This window comes from Cetorhinus maximus, chromosome 2, assembly GCF_964194155.1.
Source record: "Cetorhinus maximus chromosome 2, sCetMax3.hap1.1, whole genome shotgun sequence".
Lineage (NCBI taxonomy): Eukaryota > Metazoa > Chordata > Chondrichthyes > Lamniformes > Cetorhinidae > Cetorhinus > Cetorhinus maximus.
In genome coordinates, this window is record NC_135880.1 from 11,168,126 (window position 1) to 11,194,153 (window position 26,028).

The window sequence follows — 26,028 nt, forward strand, 5'->3', positions numbered from 1 at the left end:
AGCTCAGCGATGCTGCCGTGTTTCAGTTGCTGGCCACACTTTCGCTGAAGATTCTGGGATCACGGTTTGAGTCCCTAACCCAGGCTGACACTCCTACTGCAGCACTGAGGGAGTGCTGCACAGTCGGAGGCGTCATCTCTCAGATGAGAAGTTAAAACAATCTGTTCTCTCAGGTGGACATAAGTGATTCCACAGCCACTATTTCAAAGGAGAGCAGGAGAGTTCCCTCCGGTATCTTGGTCAATATCTCACAATTATTATTGCTGTTTGTGGCTTGCTGTGCACAAATTGTCTGCTGCATTCCCATATTGCAACACATCAAAAAGTACTGAATTAGCTGTAAAGTACTTTGGGACATCCTGAGGTTGTGAGGAATGCTCCCTATGTTGACACCACAAGGAAGATATTACTCATCCAGTTGCTGTTTGTGGGATCTTGCTGTGTGCAAATTGTCATCATGTTGTTGGCTTTATCTTTTGTCCAAATCCTTCTGCCTTTCGGGAGAGTTTTACCTCTCACTGCCTTCACTAGGAAATCTGGGGTTTCTCACCCTCGAAAAGGCAGACTTTATAAAAAAAGGGAGTGGGAGATCATTAGTGATACAGAGACAAGAAATCTGGAACAATGCTTTCACTGTTACCAGTGCTTTCTTGTTTTCATAACAACGAGACAAGAGGGCATGGATTCAAGGCAAGGTTAGGAACAGACGCCAGGAAACATTTCTTCATGCGGAGAGCAAGAAAAGCTCACATTTCTGGAGCATTTGTCATTTGCAGGAAGACATCCCAAAAACACTTTTTATTTTAAGGAGGGCAAAACAATGGAGCCAAGTGGGATCGTAAAAGAGACATAGTGAAAGAGGGGATGACTCAAAGGCATGGGTCAGGAAAAGGGTATTTGAGGATGTTTTGAACACAAGGAGGGCGTTGAACACTGTAGCATTTGACTTGAATGAGCAGGTACCAGAGTAAACTGGAGAGGTCAGCTTAGGGATATTGCAAAGAATTACAAAGTATTTACAGCACATAAACAGGACATTTGGCCCATGTCGATGTTTATGTTCCACATGAGACCTCCTCCCACCCCTTCGTCATCTAACTTCGTCAACATTATCTTTCCATTCCTTTCTCTCTCTCATGTGTTTATCCAGCTTCCTTTTAAATGATCTACACAATCGCCTCAACTGCTCCATCTGGTAACGAGTTCCACATTCTAACCACTCTCTGTGCAAAGGCGGTTTCTCCAGAACTCCCCATTGAATTTATTAGTAATTAACTTATATTTATGGCCCCTAGTTCTGGTCTTGCCTGCAATTGGAAACATCTTTGTATGTTGCCCAATTAACCCCTTTCATAATCTGCACTTCAAACAGGTTACTCCTCAGTCTTTTGTCTAGAGAATAGAGCCCCAGCCTGTTCACTCTTTCCTGTTAGGTATAACCTTCCAGTTCTGGTATCATTCTAGTATTCAAGAATTTAGAAGGCAAATGGTATGTTGGCCTTTATTGCCAAGAGGATTTGAAGACAGGAGTGAAGAGGTCTTGCTACAGTTGTATAGAGCCTTGGCAAGACCGCACCTGGAGTACTATGTACAGTTCTGGTCTCCTTATCTAAGGAAGGATATAGGATATCATAGTCCCAACCATCTTCAGCTGCTTCATCAACAACCTTCCTTCCATCATAAGGTCGGATGCAGGGATGTTCGCTGATGATTGCACAATGTTCAGTACCATTCGCGAACCCTCAGATACTCCATGTGCAGTCCATGTGCAAATGCAGCAAAACCTGGACAATATCCAGGCTTGAGCGGAGTAGTGGCAAGTAACATTTGTGCCACACAAGTGTCAGGCAATGACCATCTCCAACAAGAGAGAATTTAACCATTGCCCCTATATATTCAATGGCATTACCATCACTGAATCCCCCACTATCACCATCCTGGGGGTTACCATTGACCAGAAACTGAACTGGACTAGCCATATAAATACTGTGGCTAAAACAGCAAGTCAGAGGCTCGGAATCCTGCAACGAATAACTCATCTCCTGACTCCCCAAAGCCTGTCCACCATCTACAAGGCACAAGTCAGGAGTGTGATGGAATACTCACCACTTGCCTGGATGAGTGCAGCTGCAACAACTGCCCATCCCTAGTTGCCCTTGAGAAGGTGGTGGTGAGCTGCCTTCTTGAGCCACTGCCATCCATGTGGTGTAGGTACACCCACAGTGCTGTTAGGGAGGGAGTTCCAGGATTTTGACCCAGCGACAGTGAAGGAACAGTGATATATTTTCAAGTCAGGATGGTGAATGTCTTGGAGGGGAACCTCCAGGTGGTGGTGTTCTCATGTGTGTCTGCTGCCCTTGTCCTTCTAGATGGTAGTGGGTTTGGAAAGTGCTGTCGAAAGAGCCTTGGTGAATTTCTGCAGTGCATCTTGTAGATGGTACACACTGCATCTATGGTGCGTCAGTGGTGGAGGGAATGAGTGTTTGTGGATGGGGTGCCAATCAAGCGGGCTGCTTTATCCTGGATGGTGTCAAGCTTCTTGAGTGTTGTGGGAGTTGCACTCATCCAGGCAAGTGGGGAGTATTCCATCACATTCCTCCCTTGTGCCTTGTAGATGGTGGACAGGCTTTGAAGAGTCAGAAGGCGAGTTACTCATCGCAGGATTCCTAGCCTCTGACCTGCTCTTGTAGCCACAGTATTTATATGGCTAGTCCAGTTCAGTTTCTGGTCAATGGTAACCCCCAGGATGTCGATAGTGGGGGATTCAGTGATGGTAATGCCATTGAATGTCAAAGGGCGATGGTTAGGTTCTCTCTTGTTGGAGATAGTCATTGCCTGGCACTTGTGTGGTGCGAATGTTACTTCCCACTTGTCAGCCCAAGCCTGTATATTGTCCAGGTCTTGTTGCATTTGGACATGGGCTGCTTCAGTATCTGAGGAGTTGCGAATGGTGCTGAACTTTGTGCAATCATCAGAGAACATCCCCACTTCTGACCTTATGATGGAAGGGAGGTCATTGATGAAGCAGCTGAAGATGGTTGGGCCGAGGACACTACCCTGAGGAACTCCTGCAGTGATGTCCTGGAGCTGAGATGTCTGACCTCCAATAACTACAACAATCTTCCTTTGTGCTAGGTATGACTCCAACCAGTAGAGAGTTTTCCCCCGATTCCCATTGACTCCAGCTTTGCTAGGGTTCCTTAATGCCACACTCGATCAAATGCTGCCTTGATGTCAAGGGCAGTCACTCTCACCTCACCTCTGGAGTTCAGCTCTTTTGTCCATGTTTGAAGCAAGGCTGTAATGAAGTCAGGAGCTGAGTAGCCCTGGCAGAACCCAAACTGGGCGTCAGTGAGCAGGTTATTGCTAAGCAAGTGCTGCTTGATGGCACTGTTGATGACCCCTTCCATTACTTTACTGACTTACTTGCCCTATCATACTCCGCTACAGAATGCTGTGCACCTGCCTGGCAAAGGTCGTCACACACAGATCTTGTTGATAGTCAATTGAATGCAACAATGCGCATGATAACTGGAACTTTCCACTCAACACCCCAGCCCTGGCTTCCTGTCGTCACAAACATCACTCCGCCACACCTCCGCCAACTGACGAAAACCCACAAGCTAGTTGAAGCCATCGTGCTGCACCTCATTTACCACTACATGATGACCCGCTTAACCCACCTACTGCCTGCCTTCCACCTCAGTGCCCCATATGGAGCACCCTTCCTGAGCAAGATCTACCAGCAGACATCCTCTGGATCAAGGAATGGGAAACAAGGGAAGTCACTAACAGGTTCCTTGTTACAAACCCCCTGTCTGTCGAATGGCAGGCTTTGAACTGTCATGGTGAGATTGGTCCATGTTGGACAGGCCAGGACCCCTATGCAGCCAACCTCCACCACTGGGGCCTCAGTACAAACCCCTTCTGCACTTGTGGAGGAGACACAAACAATGCTGCACATCACAGAAGGGTGTCCACTCTACAGACTAAGTGGAGGACTAATCACAAACTCAACATACAAGGAGGCAATTGCTTGGCTTCAGGGATTCGCATTCCCTAAGTAAAAATTAAAACATACAAAATTCTTACAGGACTTGACAGGGTAGATGCAGGAAGGATGTTTCCCCTGCCTGAGGGGCTAGAAACAGGGGACAGAGTCTCAAAATAAGAGTTTTTTAAAATATTATTCATTCATGGGATGTGGGCATTGCTAGCTGGGTCAGCATTTATTGCCCATCTCTAATTGCCCTTGAGAAAGTGGTGGTGAGTTGCCTTCTTGAACCGCTGCAGTCCATGTGGTGTAGCTGCACCCACAGCGCTGTTAGGGAGGGAGTGCCAAGATTTTGATCCGGCGACAGTGAAGGAACGGCGATATATTTCCAAGCTAGGATGGTGTGTGGTTTGGAGGGGAACTTCCAGGTGATGGTGTTCCCATGTGTGTCTGCTGCCCTTGACCTTCTAGGTGGTAGTGGTCGTGGGTTTGGAAGGTGCTGTCTAACAAGCTTTGGTGAATTCCTACAGTGCATCTTGTAGATGGCACACACTGCTGCTACTGTGTGTCAGTGGTGGAGGGAGTGACTTTTTGTGTTTGTGAGTGGAGTGCCAATCAAGTGGGATGATGTCAAGCTTCTTGAGTTTTGTTGAAGCTGCACTCATCCAGGCAAGTGGGGAGTATTCCATTACACACCTGACTTGTGCCTTGTAGGTGGACAGGCTTTGGGGAGTCAGAGGTGAGTTATTCGGCACAGGATTCCAGGCCTCTGACCTGCTCTAGTAGCCACAGTATTTATATGGATAGTCCAGTTCAACTTCTGGTCAATGGTAACCCACAGGATGTTGATAGTGGGGGATTAAGTGATGGAAATGCGACTGAATGTCAAGGGGCAATGGTTAGATTCTCTCTTGTTGGAGATGATCATTGCCTGGCACTTGTGTGGCGCGAATGTTACGTGCCATTTGTCAGCCCAAGCCAGGATATTGTCCATGTCTTGCTGCATTTCGACATGGACTGCTTCAGTATCTGAGGAGTTGCGAATGGTGCCGAACATTGTGCAATCATCAGTGAACATCCCCACTTCTGACCTTATGATGGAAGGAAGGTCATTGATGAAGCAGCTGAAGATGGTTGGGCCGCAAACATTACCCTGAGGAACTCCTGCAGTGACGTCCTGCAGCTGAGATGATTAACCTCCAACAACCACAATCATCTTCCTTTGTGCTAGGTATGACTCCAACCAGCGGAGAGTTTTCACCCTGATTTCCATTGAATCCAGTTTTGCTGGGGCCCCTCGATGCCACACTTGGTCAAATGCTGCCTTCATGTCAAGGATGGTCACTCTCACCTCACCTCTGGAGTTCAGCTCTTTTGGGCATGTTTGAACCAAGGCTATAATGAGATCAGGAGCTGATTGGCCCTGGTGAAACCCAAACTGGGCATCAGTGAGCAGGTTATTGCTAAGCAAGTGCTGCTTGATAGCACTGTTGATGACCCTTTCTTTCACTTTACTGATGATCGAGAATAGACTGATGGGATGGTAACTGGCAGGGTTGGATTTGTGCTGCTTTTTGTGTACAGGACATACCTGGGCAATTTTCCACATTGCCAGGTAGATGCCAGTGTTGTAGCTTTACTGAAGCAGCTTGGCTAGGGGCGTGACAAGTTCTGGAGTACAAGCCTTCAGTACTATTGACGGAATATTGTCAGGGCCCATAGCCTTTGCACTATCCAGTGCCTTCAGACATTTCTTGATATCATATGGAGTGAATAGAATTGGCTGAAAACTGGCATCTGTGATGCTGGGGACCTCAAGAGGAAGCAAAAATAGATCATCCACTCGGTACTTCTGGCTGAAGATTGTGGAAAATGCTTCAGCCTTATCTTTTGCACTGTTGTGCTGGGCTCTCCCAGCATTGAGGATGGGGATGTTTGTGGAGCCTCCTCCTCCAGTGAGTTGTTTAATTGTCCAACACCATTCACGACTGGATGTGGCAGGACTGCAGAGCTTAGATCTGATCCGTTGGTTGTGGGATCACTTAGTTCTATCGCTCGCTGCTCACGCTGTTTGGCACCCAAGTATTCCTGTGTTATAGCTTCAACAGGTTAACACCTCATTTTTAGGTATGCCTGGTGCTGCTTCTGGCATGCCCTCCTGCACTCTTCACTGAACCAGGGTCGATCCCCTGGCTTGATGGTAATGGTAGAATGGGGGATATGCCGGGCCATGAGGTTACAGATTGTGGTTGAGTACAATTCTGCTGCTGCTGATGGTCCACAGCACCTCATTGTTGTCCAATCTTGAGTTGCTAGATCTGTTCGGAATCTACCCCAATTATCACAGTGGTAGTGCCACACAATACGATGGAGCATGTCCTCAATGTGAAGACAGTGTGAAAAGTCCTCAATATGAAGAAGAGGCAGGCCATTTAAGACTGAAGTGAGGAGGAATTTCTTTACTCAGAAGGTGGTAAATTTTGGAATTCTCTACCCCAGGGGGCTGTGGAGGCTCAGTCATCAAGTATGTTCAAGACAGAGATCAATAGATTTCTAGATATTAGAGACATCAAGGGACATGGCGATAGTGCAGAAAAGTGGTGTTGAGGTAGAAGGTCAGCCATGATCTCGTTGAATGTGGAGCAGGCTGAAGGGCCGAATGGCCCACTCCTGCTCCTATCGTGCAGATATTCACAGACGCAAGAATACCAAATTTCAAAGGGAACAACAATTTATACTGCTGATTGGTTGGCAAGTGGACTCTGATTGGTCAAGGTGTTGCCAAGGAGCATGCCCTGCATGGGCACCCTCCTGCCAACCAATCAGCACCCTTTTCTCATGCAGTATAGATTGTTGTTGCCTTTGAAATTCGGTATTCTTGTGCATGTCCTGATGAGTGCCAAGATGAAAAGCTCCGACAGCGTCTGTTTTCAGCAATTTCTTCTAAATAACTGGAGTCCCTCAAACCTGGTGCCATTCTAGTAAGTCTCTTCTGCAACCTCTCCAAAGCCTTGACATCCTTCCTAAATTGTGGTGCCCAGAATTGAACATGACACTCGAGCCGAGTCCTGACCATTGATTCATAAAGATTTAGCATGACCTCTATGCTTTTGTATTTGGTGCCGCTATTTATAAAGACATATTACTGCATAGTTTCCATGTTGAAATGTGCTAAATTCTGGTGTATAACTCGCAATTTGTTTCTTTGCTGATAACACCTATTGTTGGTGACAGTAGACTGTCCACTGACCAGGAAGACACAGATTGTATATATTAATATGTTATGACATTTCTCTTTCCCATACATTATGAAACACTGTGATAATTCTCATGTGCACTCACGTGGCCAGTCTTTCCATAATAATCCAGTATGGAAGGCAGGAGCGGTAGGATCAGAGTAAACCCAAGCAGGTCAATGAGGAGCATCAAGAAAACAATGGTAATGATGTGCGAGGATCCATCTTGGGTGTTGGGCTCACTCTTGGCCTCATTGCTTTCTTGACCAGGGCACGGTTGCTCCCTTTTCTCCATGATTTACAGCAGCTCTAAGAGGAAGCAAAAACACATTTCTTTTTTTTCTCCCTTCCTTGTAGTTTCCAATTTCACCTTCCCTCAGGGTTAGAAAGGAGGCAGGGAAACACACTCTAACTACTGAGTCATTCTGTTCAATTCCTTCTGCAGCAAATAAGAATTTCACAACACTCTCACACTGGCAACTTCAATTAGCTTGCGTAACAAATTACAAGGTACAGAGAAGTCAGCTGAACTTTAACTAAAGCAAGACGGATATCATATCTTTAACCTATGGGCAAACAGTCTTTCCAATAGCCAAACGTTCTCCCAGTCAGCATTATTTTCAGGAGTACTTTCCTTCTTAGTTATCAGCTGTGGCTCAGTTGCTAGCCCTCTCACCTCTTGAATCAGAGGTTGTGGGTTCAAGTCCCACTCCAGAGACTCAAGCACAAAATCCAAGCTGTTGGAGGTGCCATCTTTCAAGCGAGATGTTAAACCAAGGCCCTATCAGTTGGATGCAAAAGATTCCATGGTACAATTTCAAAGAAGGACAGGGGGAGTTATCCCCAGTATCCTGGCCAATATTTATCCCTGAACCAACATCACAAAAAAACAGATTATCTGATTATCTAGGAGGCCATTCACTGATTACTTCCAGATGTCAAGAAGCAATTCCTCATACAAAGGGTAATGGAAATCTGGAACTTCCTCCTCAAAAAATTTGTGGATGCTGCAGGGTCAATTTAAAAATTCAAAACTGACATTGAAGGATTTTTTTTGAACAAGGCTATCAAGGGTTACTGAGTCAAGGCAGGTAAATTGAGTTAAGATACATGTCCCAATTGGAACAGGCACGAGGGACTGAATGGCCCATATCCTGTTCCTATTTTCCCAAATTCTTTCTTTCATTGCATCTCCAAATACAAATTAACTTCAATATAACCTTTGAGTTCAAACCAGCTACGGGTTAATCAATCTTCCATGGCATTGCTCCTCATTCATTGAGATAGCCAGAGGAGGTGCACTATGGGGCTATCTAAGGATGTACAATGTCTCTCGTTCTTAGCTAGTCGCTCCTCAGCCCTCCTCCCCAGCTCTAGCCTTCTTCCCCATCTCTAGCCTTCTTCCCCATCACTAGCCTTCTTCCCCATCTCTAGCCTTCTTCCCCATCTCTAGCCCTCCCACCACCTCCCAATAACTCACACGATCCCCATCTCACCTCTCAATTTGGGAACTTCCAGTTTAAAGCAAGCAAAACCACAGCTCATCTGGAAGGGCAAACTGTTAAAAAAAGAACAAATGCAATCCCAAGTTTTATCTAATAGTCGCTTGGTAGTACGGAACTTGAGTACTGCTGAAAATAGAGACATACTGTTGAAGCTTTTCATCTCGCACTCATCAGGACAGATGCAAGAATACAAAATCTCAAAGGGAACAGCAACTTATATTGCATGAGAAGTGGACGCTGATTAGTTGGTAAGTGGACTCTGATTGGTAGAGGCATTGTTAAGAAGAGTGCACTAGGGAACAGTTCACTACCAAGCTTTTGTTTCAATTCAAAAAGGGCAAGTCGACTCTGATTGGTCAAGGCATTGCCATGGGGGAATGAACCAGGGAGTGGCTGGCCCCCAAGCTTTTGTTTAGTTGAAAAAGGTGCAATTCATGGACACATGATCAATCAGAGTTGACTTGCCTGGTCTGAATTTAAACAAAAGCTTGGCAATTAACTGTTCCCTGATACATTGTTCATGGCAATGCCTGTACCAATCAGAGTCCACTTGCCAACCAATCAGCACCCTCTTCTCGCGCAGTATAAATTGTTGTTCCCTTGGAAATTTGGTATTCTTACGAATCTATCCTGATGAATGCAAGACGAAAAGCTTTGACAGCATGTCTGTTTATATCTAATAGGAAGGAGCACAGGATATAAAAACAAAGCAGTAATATGAACTCTGTACACACAATTGGTTATGCTATAGAGAGACTGTGGTGTCCAGTTTAGGCTGCCTTACTGTAGGAAGGATGTTAAGACCAAGGAATGGGTGTGGAAGAGATTGACTAAGATGGATACCAGGGACATGGGCTTTAAATATGAGGAGAGACTAGAGAAACTGAGTTTTTTTTCATTAGAGCTGAAGAAGGTTAAGAGAAGATCTGATGGAGGTGCTCAAAATTTTGACAAAAGATTTGACAAAAGCTTCATCTGGTTGGTGAGTCAGTGACGGGGAGAGCATAAATTTAAAGTCATCATCAGCACAACAAAGGGAGAATTCTTTTATACAGCCACCCATTCGGACATGGAGTGTTCTGCAAGAAACAGGGGTGGAAGCAGAACCATTACAGTTTTTGAAAGGGAAGTGGATAAATATTTGAAGATGCAGGGAAAGGGTCGGGGGTAATGGGACTAAGTGGATGGGTCTATCAGACAGCTGGCACAGGCACCAAGGGCTGAATGGCATCGTTCTGCACGATGCATTCAACATGCACCCTAATGGGCTGCTAATTGTCCGGAACTGGTTTACTGTAAATGATCAAGTGATTTGTTCTCCACACAAGAATGCAGGGTTTTGGGCCAAGAGCAATGAATGGAGCAAAATAAATGCTCTCTTTATAGCACTAGGGGATCTGAGCAGCAAATCAGAGAGGAGAGGCTGGGTGGCTGTTTGGAGTGCTAATTGGTATTCACCAGCACAATATAAACCATGGATCATTAGATCAGCAGTCTACAGCCACTAATATACTCAGTGGGTGATCGTCTGCATGGCTTTTTTCAAGGAGTGGCAGGTTAGGTCAGAGCCCCAAGCTATGGAATTCCCTCCCTAAATCTTTCCTGCTCTCTACCTCCCTTTCTTGCTTTAAGATGCTCTTAAAACCTCCCTCTTTGACCAACTTATTACATTAGTTTGATGAAATAGATGACCTAGTAGATAATGAGAGACATTGGATGTCATAGACTCTTACCACACAGAAGGAGGCTATTTGACCCACCATGTCTGTGCTAGCTCATTGAAGGAGCTACCTAAGAAGTCGCGCTCCCCTGCTCTTTCCACATATTTCTGCAATTTATTTTTGCTCCTTCAAGTATTTATCCAATTCCCTTTCAAATGTTGGTGCATCAACCACTCTTTCAGACAGTTCATTCCAGACCATAACAACCCGATGCATGAAAACAATTCTCATCTTCCTTCTGGTCCTTTTGCCACTTACCTTAATTCTACATAGATCTCAGACAGGCATTTGATGTGTAACCAATCAATGAGCTACTATGAACTGCCATCAACCATTACAAATCACAATTTTCTTTTGTTAAAACTCAGTCAGGGGATGTGGGCATCACTGGCCGAGCCAGCATTTATTGCCCATCCCTAGTTGCCCTTGAGAAGGTGGTGGTGAGCTGCCTTCTTGAACCGCTGCAGTCCATGTGGTGTAGGTAACACCCACAGTGCTGTTAGGAAGGGAGTTCCAGGACTTTGACCCAGTGACAATGAAGGAATGGTGATATATTTCCAAGTCAGGATGGTGAGTGACTTGGAGGGGTACTTGGTGTTCCCATCTATCTGCTGCCCTTGTCCTTCTAGGTGGTAGTGCTCATGGGTTTGGAAGGTGCTGTTGAAGAAGCCTTGGTGAAATCCTGCAGTGCATCTTGTAGGTGGTACACACTGCTGCTACTGTACATTGGTGGTGGATGGAGTGAATGTTTGTGGATGTGATGCCAATCAGGTAGGCTGCTTTGTCCTGGATGGTGTCAAGCTTCTTGAGTGTTGTGGGAGCTGCACTCATCCAGGAAGTGGGGAGTATTCCATCACACTCCTGACGTGTAGATGGTGCACAGGCTTTGGGGAGTCAGGTGGTGAGTTACCTGCTCTTGTAGCCACAGCCTTTATATGGCTAGTCCAGTTCAGTTTCTGGTCAATGGTAACCTCCAGGATGTTGATAGTGGGGGATCCAGTGATGGTATTGCCGTTGAACATCAAGGGTGATGGTTAGATTCTCTCTTGTTGGAGATGGTCATTGCCTGGCACATGTGTGGTGCGAATGTTACTTGCCACTTGTCAGCACAAGCCTGGATATTGTCCAGGTCTTGTTGTATTTGGACTTGGACTGCTTCAGTGTCTGAGGAGTCGCAAATAGTGCTGAACATTGTGCAATCATCAGCGAACATCCCCACTTCTGACCTTATGATGGAAGGATGGTCATTGATGAAGCAGCTGAAGGTGGTTGGGCCGAGGACACTACCTTGAGGAACTCCTGCAGTGATGTCCTGGAGCTGAGGTGATTGACCTCCAACAACCACAACCATCTTCCTTTGTGCCAGGTGTAACTTCAACCAGCAGAGAGTTTTTCCCCTGATTCCCATTGACTCAAGTTTTGCTAGGGCTCCTTGATGCCACACTCGGTCAAATGTGGCCTTGATATCAAGGGCAGTCACTCTCATCTCACCTCGCAAGATCAGCTCTTTTGTCCATGTTTGAACCAATGCTGTAATGAGGTCAGGAGCTAAGTGGCCTTGGCGGAACCCAAACTGGGCGTCAGTGAGCAGGTTATTGCTAAGCAAGTGCCGCTTGATAACACTGTTGGTGACCCCTTCCATTACTTTACTGATGATCGAGAGTAGACTGATGGGGCAGCAATTGGCAGGGTAGGATTTGTCCTGCTTTTTGTGTACTGGACATACCTGGGCAATGTCGCACATTGCTGGCTAGATGTCAGTGTTGTAGCTGTACTGGAACAGGTTAAGTAGGGACGTGGCAAGTTCTGGAGCACAAGTCTTCAGTATTATTGCCGGAATACTGTCAGGGCCCATAGCCTTTGCACTATCCAGTGCCTTCAGCTGTTTCTTGATATCACGTGGAGTGAATCTAATTGGTTGAAAACTGGCATCTGTGATGCCGGGGACCTCCAGAGGAGGCCGAGATGGATCATCCACTCGACACTTCTGGCTGAAGATTGTAGCAAATGTTTCAGCCTTATCTTTTGCACTAATGTGCTGGGCTCCTCCATTATGAGGATGTAGATATTTGTTGAGCCTCCTCCTCTAGTGAGTTGTTTAATTGTCCACCATCATTCACGACTGGATGTGGCAGGACTGCAGAACTTAGCTCTAGCTCTGATTCGTTGGTTGTACGATCGCTTAGCTCTGTCTATCACTTGCTGCTTATGCTGTTTGGCACACAAGTCGTCCTGTGTTATAGCTTCACCAGGTTGACAACTCATTTTTAGGTATGCCTGGTGCTGCTCTTGGCATGCCCTCCTGCACTCTTCATTGAACCAGGGTTGATCCCCTGGCTTGATGGTAATGATAGAGTGGGGGACATGCGTAACCATGAGGTTACAGATTTTGTTAGAGTACAGTTCTCCTGCTGCTGGTGCCCCACACTGCCTCACGGATGCCCAGTCTTGAGTTGCTGGATATGTTCAAAATCTTTCCCATTTAGCACGGTGGTAGTGCCATACAACACGATGGAGGGTATCCCCAATGTGAAGGTGGTCCTTCATCTCCACAACGACTGTGCGGTGGTCACTCCTACTGATACTGTCATGGACAGATGCATCTATGGCAGGTAGGCTGCTGAGGATGAGGTCAAGTATGATTTTCCCTCTTGTTGGTTCCCTCACCACTTGCCGTAGACCCAGTCTAGCAGCTACATCCTTTAGGACTCGGCCAGTACTGGCGCTACCGAGCCACTCTTGATGATGGATATTGAAGAGTACATACATGAAGTCCCCCACCCAGAGTACATTCTGTGCCCTTGCCACCCTCAGTGCTTCCCCAACGTGGTGTTCAACGTGGAGGAGCACTGATTCATCAGCTGAGGGAGGGTGGTACATGGTAATCAGCAGGAGGTTTCCTTACCCATGTTTGACCTGATGCCGTGAAACTTCATGGGGTCCGGAGCCGATGTTGAGGACTCCCAGGGCAACTCCCTCCCGACTGTATACCACTGTACTGCCACCTCTGTCCTGCTGGTGGGACAGGACATACCCAGGGATGGTGATGGTGGTGTCTGGGACATTATCTGTCAGGATGACTATGTCAGGCTGTAGCTTGACTAGTCTGTGAGAAAGCTCTCCCAATTTTGGTACTAGCCCCCAGATGTTAGTAAGGAGGACTTTGCAGGGTTGAGTTTCCCACTGTTGCTTCCGGTGCCGAGGCTGATGATAGGTGGTCTGTCCGGTTTCATTTCTTTTTTGAGGCTTTGTGGCAGTTTGACACAATTGAGTGGCTTGCTAGGCCATTTCAGAGAGCATTTAAGAGTCAACCTGTAGGAGTTACATGTAGACCAGGTAATGATGGCAGATTTCCAGATTGACAATGGTTTCATGATCATCATCAGATTTTTAATTCCAGATTTTTATTGAATTCAAATTTCACCAACTGCCATGACGGAGTTCGAACCTGGGTCCTCAGAGCATTACCCTGGGTCTCTGGATTCCTAGTCCAGCTACAATATCACTACACCATCACCTCCCCTCTTCTCACCTTGTATCCTTTGTAAGTTTTAGCTCATCCAGGACTCTGCTGTCTATATATAACTCACATCAAGTCCTGTTCACCCATCACCCCTGTGCTCAACGACCTACATAGGCTGCCAACCCAGCAACACCTCAATTTTCAAATTTGCATCCTTATTTTTAAATCCATGGACTGGCCCCTCCCCATCTCTGTAACCTCCACCAATTCTTATAATGTTCTGAGATCTCTGCGCACCTCCATTTCTGGCCTCTTGCGCCATCCCCAATTTTAAACACTCCTCCATTGCTAGCCATCCCTAGAGCCCTAAGCTTTGGAATTCCCTTCCTAAATCTCTCTGCCTCTCTTTCTTCCTTTAAGACATTTTTAAAACCCACTCCTTGGCCATCTGTCCTAATATCTGGTTAAGTGACTCGGCGACAGATTCTAATTGATTACAAAAACAGAAATTGCTGGAAAAACTCAGCAGGTCTAACAGCATCTGTGGGGAGAAAAACAAAGTTAACGTTTCGAGTTCGTCTGACTCTTCTTCAGAGCTCTCTCTCCGCAGATGGTGTTAGACCTGCTGAGTTTTTCCAGCATTTTCTGTTTTTGTTTCCAGATTTCCAGCATCCGCAGTATTTTGCTTTTATCTACTTTGTGAATCATCTTGCAATGTTTTACTACATGGAAGGTGCTATATAGATGCAACCAATTTCCACCTAGCAAGCTTCCACAAACAGTAATATGATAAAATAACCAGCTCATTTGTTTTAGTGATGCAAGTTGAGGGATAAATATTGGCGAGGAAGCCAGGAAGAATTCATCTGCTCTTCTTCGAAAAGTGTCGTGGAATTTTTTTTAACCATCTTTTGTCATCTTGTTGACCTGAGAAGGACCATTGGGGTCTAGATTTAACATCTCATCCCATCCGGCAGTGTGGCACTGTCAGTGTTGATTTTGCATTCAAGGATTGGATTTTACCCTCGCCTGCCAGCAGGTTTGAAGGCAGGGGCTGTAAAATCCAGCGGGTGGCCTTCCCGCTGCCTACCTGCCATCCCCAACCTGACCAAAACTTTACAGGGGGAGGCAGAGGCATCGGGAAGCCCACCCTCGGCCCAATTAAGGCCATCAAGTGGCCAATTAATGGCACTTAAGGGCCTCATCCCGCCCCTGCTGGTATTTTACCTGCAGTGTGGGAAAGGCCCATACCATGTGGGAGGACCAACAGCTTTGGCCACATGAGCTGATGTCAGGCAAGGGGACAGAACCTTCTTTGGGGACCTCCCAGCCCATCAGAGCCACCTTCTCGCACAAAGTCATTCCCCCTTTAACACTACTGCCCGGCCTCTTGTACCCAGCACCCCACCCCACCACTCAACGTCCCCCCCACCCCCCCCCCACTCAACCCCATTCACTTGCTTTGCCTCAACCCCAACCCCAGGCTTACCTGTCAGTCTGGGTTCCTCAGTATTGAGGACTGCCTGTAGTCCCAGAAGTGGCTGGGATGACACAGCTGCCGACCAATCCGATTGGCCAGCAGCTCTCTAAGACACATCTTCCTACCGAGATAGGGGCAGAAGTCTTGCCTTATGCAGGGCAGCCAGCAGTATCATAGTGCGCTCCCCCTGACTTTTTAGCCTGGGGGGCAGGGGTGCAGCCTGTAAAATCCAGCCTTAGCTTTCTGATATCAAGTGATATGGACCAATGGCAGGAAAGTCAAATTGAGGCTCATATCAGCCATGATCTTAATGAACAGGGTGGAACAGGCTTGAGGAACTGAATGGCCTACTCCTGTTCCTAATGTCCATATAAAGTTTGGTGAGAGAGATGGCTTTTTAAATTTGCAGGGAAGTAGTGTGGCAGAGGGTATAAAGTGGGGAATTTCTGGGGTAATGTTGAAGTCGCTGGGGGATTATGCAATCACAGGTGGACCAAAGGCATAGCACAGAGGGCTAGAGAGAGGGAGTAGAGAAAGGCCTAAGAGATGGCCAGGGGAGGAATTTGACAATGAGCAGGGGGAAAATAAATACGAGTGTTTCAGGAGTCAGGGAGCCAGTGATGATGATCAGCGTGGAAAGTGATGATGGTCAGGCAGGACGACACTCTTGAAGCTGAAGCTCCACAGTTACATAAACATTGCTCTTTGGTTTTCCCTGAAACACCACACTGGAATGCAGATGTGTTATCTCTGGATAGTTTCCTCAAAGGCTCAGCAAGTTCACGCAATGGGTAACTGGGTCATAAGGAGCAGGAAGGTCTGGGAACAAACCCCTGGTGGTGACTTGGTTCACCTCAACCAGGGTGTAACTGGAGCTGTGAAGAAGGGTCATACGGATTCGAAACGTTAACTCTGTTTCTCTCTCCATAGATGCTGTCAGATCTGCTGAGTTTTTCTAGCATTTTCTGTTGTTATTTGTAATTGGAGCATTGCGGTTCACAGAACCTTCCAGCACAAAGGAGGCTATTCAGCCCGTTGTGCCTGTGCTGGCTCTTTAAAAGGTCCATCCAACCAGTCTCACTTTCCTGCTCTTTCGCCACAGACCTGTAAAACTTTCCCCTTGTGTTTATCTGATTCCCTTTTGAAAGTTACTACTGAACCTGCTTCCAACACCTTTTCAGGCAATTCGTTCCAAATCATACTATTGTGATGGCCCTGCAGCCGAACAGCCCACTGACACTCCCCATCATGAATAACAAAATACTTGACCATGACACCAGAAGCTGCCCAGAACTTCAGTGGAAGGAGACCCCCCAGCAAGGAGGCAAGAGAGGAAGAAAAAGGGAAAGAAAATTGGGCAAGTGAAATCAAAAAGGGTCATCGGGACTCGAAACGTTAACTCTTTCTCTCCACAGACGCTGTCAGACCTGCTGAGTTTTCCCAGCAATTTTTTTTGTTTTTGTTTCAAAAAGACCTTACATCTCTCTGTGAACAACCTCACTGCTTTGCGGACAAAACGAACCTCACACCAGAAGAAAGAAAGGAACGAAGGAAAGATAGAAGGGAGGAGTGAAGGGAAGATGGAAGAAAGGATAATCAAAGGAATGATAGAAATAAAGGAAAGATGGAAGGACTGAAAACTAGAAGAGAGGAAAGATAGAAGAGGGAAAAGATAGGAAGAAAGGAAAGATAGAAGTTGGAAAAGATAGGAAGAAAGGAAAGATAGAAGTTGGAAAAGATAGGAAGAAAGGAAAGATAGAAGTTGGAAAAGATAGGAAGAAAGGAAAGATAGAAGTTGGAAAAGCTAGGAAGAAAGGAAAGATAGAAGTTGGAAAAGCTAGGAAGAAAGGAAAGATAGAAGTTGGAAAAGATAGGAAGAAAGGAAAGATAGAAGAAGGATGATGAAGGAATGGTAGAAGGAGGAAATGAAAGAAAGACTGAAGGAAGAAATGAAAGAAAGAAAAAATGAAGGAAAAATAGGATGGAACGATGGAAAGAATGATGAAGAGATATTTCTATAGCCCTTTCATGACCTCAGGATGTCTCCAGCGGTCTGCAGCCCATTCAGTACTCGGGTTGTAAATGCAGGAAGTTCACAATGCAAACGATTTATGACCAAATGTCTCAAGCCCGAGCCCAGGAACGTTGCCTGTTTGCCTTGGAGACAGATGCTGGCCCAGTTTCCCCCCTCTCTCTCTCTGTATTATAGAATGGGAGTGAATAACACCAGTGGGTGGTACCTTGTCTTTGCTGCAATTTCTTCCTACCAGTTCCCCGGGGTGGGGACGGGGCGAAGCTCCTTTTCTCTGGTCCAAGCTGAAATCCCTGACTCGCTTCGCCTCTGATTCCCAGTCGGGGTGTATTGTAGTTGGTTTAAATTTTGTTTTTAAGAGGTTTTGAAATCTGAAGAGAGAGGGGGAGAGAGAAAAAAAAAAGGAATCAGGAAGCGGTGTCATATTTCACTCTTGTTTAGTTAAAAAAAAACCCTTCCAACGCATGCGTTTGACTTGCTCAACCCATTTGCAAGCAGTTTCCATTTCAATTGCAGACAGGCTAGGCTGGCCGGGTCTGGGAGATCTTATTGCTGTTGTGTTTTTTTGGTGTGTGGAGAAGGCGGGTTCGGGATTGGATCCAGATTGAGAAGCGTTACCCAACGCTTTGTTGCAAAAAAAAATGGAGCTGCCCGAACTGGGTACCACGTGGGATTTATAATAGATGCACTTGCCTTAAAATTCGTTCATGCAAACCGTCTACACCCTTTTAATAAAAGGCTGGACCAAAAACCAAGCCCCCCTGGTTGAGACTGGGCTAAATTAGTAGAATTTACAGCGCAGAAACATGCCATTCGGCCCAGCTGGTCCATGCTTAGTATGCTCTACGTGAGCCTCCTCCCATCCCATTGCACCCTTTCATTCTCTATTCCTTTCTCCCCATTGTGTCTATCAAGCTCCCCCTTTAAGTGGATCTCTGTTAGTTCTCAATTTACTCTCATGGTGGTAGCCACATTCTCCAGATAAAGAAGTTTCTCCAGGATTATTGTTCTGATAAGAGTCATATCAAGAGTCCAAACTTTAACTCTGTTTCTCTCTCCACGGGGGGAGCTGAGTTTTTCCAGCATTTTCTGTTTTTGTTTCCAGGGTTATCTATTGGATTTATTAGTGACTATCATATTTATGCCCCCTTGTTTTGGACTCACCACAGTTGGAAACACCAGGTCCTGTCACCAGGATCCTCATTTCAGTTGCTGGTTTCGTCACATGAACTATTTTTGCACCCAACTATTTTATTAACCAATAAATGAAAGGGTCTGAATAAAATGGAAACCAAACCCCACGGGATTTTATTTACTCTATTTCATGCCCCCGATGAATTTTCTCCCAGGTTGCTTGCAGTAGTGCCCAAGCAGATGGATTGCTGGAGACTCCAGGACATTCCTAGAGGATTTGCAACCCTGGATTGGAGAGCATCTCCAACTTGATATGACAATGTAACCCCATTGTCCATGCGTATGAGGAAATCTAAATTTATGGGATGTTTGGGCTTTTTTTCTGCAGTGTCAATTCATCACCAGCAGAATTTTATTAGAGTGAAAACTTCTCTATATTAATCATCTTGGCTTAGGTATATAGAGCATAATTTTGAAGTTTGCATCTGATATTAAACTCATAAATGTAGTAAACAATGGGAGGAGCAGACACATAGACTGCTGAAATGGGCAGTTACATGGCAGATTATGGAGGAGATGGTGGCATAGTGGCAATGTCACTGGGTTAATAATCCAGAGGCTCAGGCTAATGCTCTGGGGACATGGGTTCAAATCCCAACACTACAGCTGGTGGAATTTAAATTCAATTAATAAAATCAAGGGGATGTAATCACTGATAGATGCAGTTTACTACTGAAGTACAGGAAAGCACCAAATCATAGAAATCACCATTCTTGATCAATATATGAATCAGCTATTTGGCCCTTCAAGCCTGTACTATCATTCAGTTAGATCATGGCTGATCTACACCTCAACTTCATTTAATGCTAACTCCTGGTGACTTTAACAGTTATAAAAGTATTGGAGATGGGGAGGGTGGAGAGAGGGCCTTTTGACTGACAATCAAGAGTTATCTAATTGGACCATGAGGGCCTGTTTGTTTTCCAATTGGCTGGGAAAGTGGTGGGCCTCGAGGCTGGATGTGTTGGGTGACCAACTGCACGAGTGTGGGTGCGCGTTGGTGGGAGGACATCTGATAAAGCTTCCAGAACTAGGTACAACAGGAGCTGGCAATGCTATCCACACACCCTCCACCAGCCCGAAGATCACAAGATAGGGAACATTTTCATACACCATCTCTAACAATATGGAATGCTCCACATCTGCCCTCCAGTGGATTTCCTACACATACACAGACACATTGCGACAACACATATTTGGTCATTTGTTTTCATTCTTAATAATTTTTCACTAATTCTTCCTTATTTTTCTCTCCTGCGGGATTTCTGGGGCACAGGTTCATAGGCGATGACCGGATAGTAAAACAAACATTGCACCCAATCTGGTTAGATTTCTGAATGGTGGGACATACAGCGGGCTTTTTGCACAGCGATACAAGTCAGCCCACACCGGTTGAAAGACAGGTACACTTTCTAGCAGTGATTGTAGCACAGTGGATAAGGAGTAGGAATTCTGGATGACTTTCTCCTCCCTCTACTGGGTTTTGAGGGCAATTGTAACACTCCTATCGCCAACCCATCTCAGATCAAGTAACTCAGCTTTGATGTGACCTGGAATGTGCTGGCTGGAAGGGCAGTGGAAGCAGATTTTAAAGGGCATCAGATGAATACTTGAAGGTGGAATATTTACAGGACTACAGGCAAAGATCATGGGAGCAGGACTAATTGGATGGCTCTTTCAAAGAGCCGGCACAGACACAATGGGCCGATTGACCTCCTTCACAGTAAGAACCTATGGTTCTATACTGGGAATAGAATCCAGATGTCTTTTTCTGGTCCATGTGGCTCAGATACTCACTACCTAATCACTGTAGAATCAGGTCCCAAGAGGTACTAAGGAGTTTAGTGACCCTAATGTTCTGCAGTAATCTTTGACTTCATGTGAAATAGAAATTTTGTATTTATAAATCACCCTTCAGGAGCTCAGGTTTTCCCAAAGTGCTTCTCAGACGATAAAGTACCTTTTGAACAAAAACAAAAATACCTGGAAAAACTCAGCAGATCTGACAGCATCTGCGGAGAGGGATACAGTTGATGTTTCGAGTCCGTATGACCCTTCATCAGAACTAAGACATACAGAAATGAGATGAAATATAAGCTAGTAGAAGGGGGTGGGACAGGAGAGCTCGATAAGGGGCCAGCGATAGGTGGAGGCCAAGAAGAGACTGCCAAAGATGTCAGAGACAAAAGGACAAAGGGGTGTTGATGGTGGTGATATTATCAAAAGATGTGCTAATGGGGACATTAAGGGAAGCAAGCTAGTGGCAGATGGCCCCAGTGCGGGTGGGGTGCGGGGAAGGGATCAAAATGGGCTAAAGGTGGAGATGAAACAATGGATGGAAATAAATTTAAATATAGGAGGGAAAAGAAAAAAATAGTTGTAAAAAAAATGATAAATTATTGGAAAAAAGGGGATGGAAAGGGGATGGGGATGGAGGAGAGAGTTCATGATCTGAAATTGTTGAACTCAGTACCTTTTGAAGTCTGTCACTGTAGAAAACATGGCACCAATTTGTGCACAGCAAGGTCCCACAAACAGCAATGTGATAATGACCGGACAGTCTGATTTATAGTGATTTAAAAAAAAAGTGTTTCGACCTTTTCTTCCTAAACTCTTCGTGGCCTTAATCGCACCCATTACCTTGGTACATTTCCTGATTCATTGTGCTTGAGCATAATTTTGGGGAAGCTCATCGAACATAGAAGTGTTGAAATATCTCCAGGATGTCTGCATTGCTCAGATTCTGGCCTCATGTGCATCCCTGATTTTAATCGGTCCACCTTTGTTGACTATGTAGGCTGCCTATGCCCTAAGCTCTGAATTCCCTCCCCTCGACACCTCTCCAAGATGCTCCTTAACATCTACTTCTTTGCCTAAGTTTTTGGTCAGCTGTCCTAACATCACCTTGTATGGCTGGGTGTCAAATTTGATAATGCTCCCGGAAAATGCTTTGGGATGTTTCACCAGGTTAATGGCGTTGTAAAAGTACGACTAGTTGGCAGTGTGCATGAGGAAACTCGCAAACTATTGGATCACTCCAGGCAATTGCCAGCTTCCCTCTTGCCCGCATCAAAGATGGCAGCGCTCGAACCAGCAGCAGCCTGGGAGCGGAAGCGCCTGTTCGATCACGTGATTCCGCGCGAGGTTGTGACCTTTGACTCGTGCCCGATCCGGTGCAGGCCTCGCGCGTGGCGACTGGAGCGGGAGGTTCGCGGTCTCCGTGGTAACGGGGCGCGTGGAGCAGGCGGTCTGTCTCCCTGGTAACGGTGAGTGAACGGCCCCGGGCCTCTGCTTAGAAGCCGGCGGGGAGCGGCCTTCCCCTCACTGCGGGCGGCCCGGCGCCTCACCTGGATGGAGATCCGAGGAAGCTCAGCCTGCACCTTCCTCACCCTCAGCCCCAACCCTTTCCCCCCACCCCATTCCCCAAGGAGCTTCATCTGTTCCCAGCCCCCATCCCCCAACCCCTTCCCAATCACCCAGCCCTCTTCCCCATCCACCACCCCTTCCCCATCACCCATCCCCCTTCCCCGCCGTCCCTTCCCCATCCCCAACCCCTTCCCCCATTCCCCATCCCCAACCCCCATTCCCCATCCCCATCTCCAACCCCATCCCCCTTCCCCGTCCCCCCACCCCCTTCCCCACCCCCCCTTACCCATCCCCAACCCCATCCCCCTTCCCCATCCCCAACCCCCTTCCCCTTCCCCAACCCCCTTCCCCTTCCCCTTCCCCAACCCCCTTCCCCATCCCCAACCCCCTTCCCCATCCCCAACCCCCTTCCCCATCCCCAACCCCCTTCCCCATCCCCAACCCCCTTCCCCATCCCCAACCCCCTTCCCCAACCCCCTTCCCCATCCCCAACCCCCTTCCCCATCCCCAACCCCCTTCCCCATCCCCAACCCCCTTCCCCATCCCCAACCCCCTTCCCCATCTCCAACCCCCTTCCCCACCCCCAACCCCATCCCCCTTCCCCATCCCCAACCCCATCCCCCATCCCCAACCCCATCCCCCATCCCCAACCCCATTCCCCATCCCCAACCCCATTCCCCATCCTTCCCCAACTCCCTTCCCCATCCTTCCCCAACCCCCTTCCCCATCCTTCCCCAACCCCATCACCATCCCTTCCCCATTCTCCATCACCATCCCTTCCCCATTCTCCATCCTGCGCCTCCACCACCCTCACCTCCATCCGTGCCCCCCGCCTTCACCCCTCACTCCCTTCCTTCCTCACTCACCTTTCCTACTCTCTCCACTCTCCCCACTCCTTACACACCCCTAGCTACCACTGCATCCCCCCCCCCAGGTGCTGTGTGAGGATGGTCATATTGGGCATTCAATGGCAAAACAGTGGCATCAGGATGTTTGGAGGGAGGGAGGTCAATTGATGAAATTTCTAGCATTAATCCCAACTAGAGTTAAATGTTGTGAAAACTGAAGTCATTGTTTGCAGCCCCTGGTCCAAACTCTATTTCCTAGTGACCGACTCCATCCCTCTCATAGAGAGTTATACAGCACAGAAACAGGCCCCCCTTCGTGTCCATGCCGGCCATCTAGCGCCTATGCTAATGCCATTTTTCAGCACTTGGCCCGTAGCCCTGTATGCTATGGCGTTTCAAGTGCTCACCTAAGTACTTCTTAAATGTTGAGAGGGTTCCTGCCTCTCCCACCCCTTCAGACAGTGTGTTCCAGATTCCAACTGCCCTCTAGGCGAAACATTTTTTCCTCAGATCCCCTCTAAACGTCCTGCCCCTTAGCTTAAATCTATGCCCTCTGGTTATTGATACCTCCGCTAAGGGAAAAGGTTTCTTCCTATCAATGCCCCTCATAATTTTGTATACCTCTATCAGGTCCCCCCCTCAGCCTTCTCTGCTCCAAGGAAAACAACCCTAGCTTATCCAGTCTCTCTTCATAGCTGAAACGCTCCAGCCCAGGCAACATCTTGGTGAATCTCCTCTGCACCCTCTCCAGTGCAATCACATCCTTCCTATAATGTGGCAACCAGAACTGCACACACTACTCCAGCTATGGCCTAACTAGCGTTTTATACAGCTCCAACATAACCTCCTGCTCTTATATTCTATGCTTCAGCTAATAAAGGCAGGTATCCCATATGCCTTCTTAACCACCTTATCTACCTGAGCTGCTGCCTTCAGGGATCTATGGACATGTATATCAAGGTCCCTCTAATCCTCTGTATTTCCTGGGGTCCTACCATTCATTGTGTATTCCCTTGCAGTGTTAGTCCTCCCAAAATGCATCACCCCACACTTCTCAGAATTAAATTCCATTTGCCAATGCTCTGCCCATCTTACCAGCCCATCTATATCGTCCTGTAATCTAAGGCTTTCCTCCTCACTATTTACGACTCCACCAACTTTAGTGTCATCTGCGAATTTACTGACTGTACCTCCGAGATTCAGGTCTAAATCATCAATGTACACAAAAAACAGCAAAGGTCCCAGCAACAATCCCTGCCGTACACCGCTCGTTACAGGCTTCCAATCGCAAAAACAACCTTCGACCATCACCCTCTGCCTCCTGCCACTAGGCCAATTTTGGATCCAATTTGCCAAATTGCCCTGGATCCCATGGGCTTTTACCTTCTTTCTCCCATGCGGGACCTTGTCAAAAACCTTGCTGAAGTCCATGTAGACTACATCAACTGCAGTACCCTCATCTACACAACTAGTCACCTCCTCGAAAAATTCAATCAAATTTGTTAGACATGATCTCCCTCTGACAACGCTGTATCCCTGATTAATGCCTGCCTCTCCAAGTGGAGATTAGTCCTGTCCCTCAATGTTTTCCAATAGTTTCCCTACCACTGATGTTAGACTCACTGGCCTGTAATTACCTGGTTTATCCCTACTACCCTTCTTGAATAATAGTACCACTTTTGCTGTCCCCCAGTCCTCTGGCACCTCTCCTGTGGCCAGAGAGGTTTTGAAAATTAGTGTTAGAGCCCCTGCTATCTCCCACCTTGGCTCACATAGCAGCCTCGGATACATCTCATCTGGGCCTGGGGTTTTATCCACTTTTAAACCCACTAAAACTGCAAATACATCCTTCCTTTCAATGCTAATTTGTTCAAGTATATCACAGCCACCCCTCCCTGATTTCTACACCTACATTGCCCTTCTCCATAGTGAGCACAGATGAAAAGCAATAATTTAAAAACCTCATGTAGGTCCTCCGGTTCTATGCACAGATTGCCACTTTGGTCCCTAATGGGCCCTACTCTTTCCCTGGCTATCTTCATGCCCTTAATATATTTATAAAATGCCTTGGGATTTTCCTTCATCTTGCCCACCAGTGTTTCTTCATGTCCCCCCCTTCACTCTCCTAATTACTTTTTTAAGTACCCCATATACCCCATATACTTTCTCCAGAGGAACCTTCACCCTCACCTTTTTCCAACACAGAAAAACGGTTCTTGAGTGAGATGCATTCTGGGGCTTTCCTGACTTCCATGCCTGCCTCCCTTCTCCTGACTGGTGGTCACCCATTCCCTCTCTGACTGCACTTCCTTAAGCTGCGGAGTGACCACATCTAAAAACGTGCTATCCACGTAACCCTCAGCCCCGCGGATGTACTGCTGTGTCTCGGGCTGATGCTGAAGCTCCGAAACCCGTTGCTCAAGCTGGTCAAGCCGGTGGCTCTTCCTGCACATGTGGTCATCCAGACTGCGAGGAGTGTCTAAGAATTCCCACATGCTGCAGGCTGTACGACACACGAGACTGAGCTCCCTTGACATACTTTTTTTGATCGTTTTGAATTAAAAGATTATTTCCTTAAATTTAAGCCAAGGAGAAAACTATTTAATTTTCCTTAAAACAAATGCTGAGACTCTTACCTTCTGTAATGTTGCTTTAAAGTGGAAAAAAAAACAACTTACCCACTACCTACCAATCAACTCTCTCCCTTGTCCTGACGTCAATCCTTTCAAATTCCAGCACCACTGAGTGTCTGGGTGAGAACCAGCTCCATCACAGGTAAACTCCGCTCTTTATACAGCAGCTCCGCTCTGTCAAAGGTAAACTCCGCTCTTTATACAGCTGCTTCGCTCTCAATCTTTTTTGTTGTTTTACCTTTATTATTTACTCATTTTTCCCCTATCCTTTAGTTACTAATTTAATAATAATCAACAAGTGATAGTTACTCAGCTGCTATTTTAAATCTAAAACAAAGCGAAAAGCTGAAATACTCACCAGCCAATCACCTGCCTGCTCTCCTGTGATGTCACTCTCTGTTTTTTCAGTGTCGGTTTGAATCGCTGATAGTGGGGCCTCTGTCCCTCTCCCCCGCTCTTTATTCACTCTCCCCCCCCGCTCTTTATCCACTCTCCCCCCCGCTCGTTATCCACTCTCCCCCCCGCTCGTTATCCACTCTCCCCCCCGCTCGTTATC

General features: G+C 46.7%; 2 protein-coding genes across 3 annotated transcripts in view; one reads left to right on the forward strand and one right to left on the reverse strand.

The window, feature by feature from the left end:
• Positions 1–17,716, reverse strand: part of slc75a1 (solute carrier family 75 member 1) — a 57,548-nt gene extending 39,832 nt beyond the window's left edge. Inside the window, exons 1-2 of the mRNA XM_078561150.1 lie at positions 17,640–17,716; positions 7,337–7,539 (exon numbers count right to left, since the gene is read on the reverse strand). Of these exons, the coding sequence (XP_078417276.1) occupies positions 7,337–7,525 (189 nt within the window). The 5' untranslated portion in view covers positions 7,526–7,539; positions 17,640–17,716. The remainder of the gene's footprint in view (positions 1–7,336; positions 7,540–17,639) is intronic.
• Positions 17,717–21,765: 4,049 nt separating this feature from the next.
• Positions 21,766–26,028, forward strand: part of nop14 (NOP14 nucleolar protein homolog (yeast)) — a 50,521-nt gene continuing 46,258 nt past the window's right edge. For both annotated transcript variants that reach the window (XM_078560840.1, XM_078560848.1), the window contains exon 1: positions 21,766–21,891. The gene's annotated coding sequence lies outside the window, so the exon portion shown is untranslated. The remainder of the gene's footprint in view (positions 21,892–26,028) is intronic.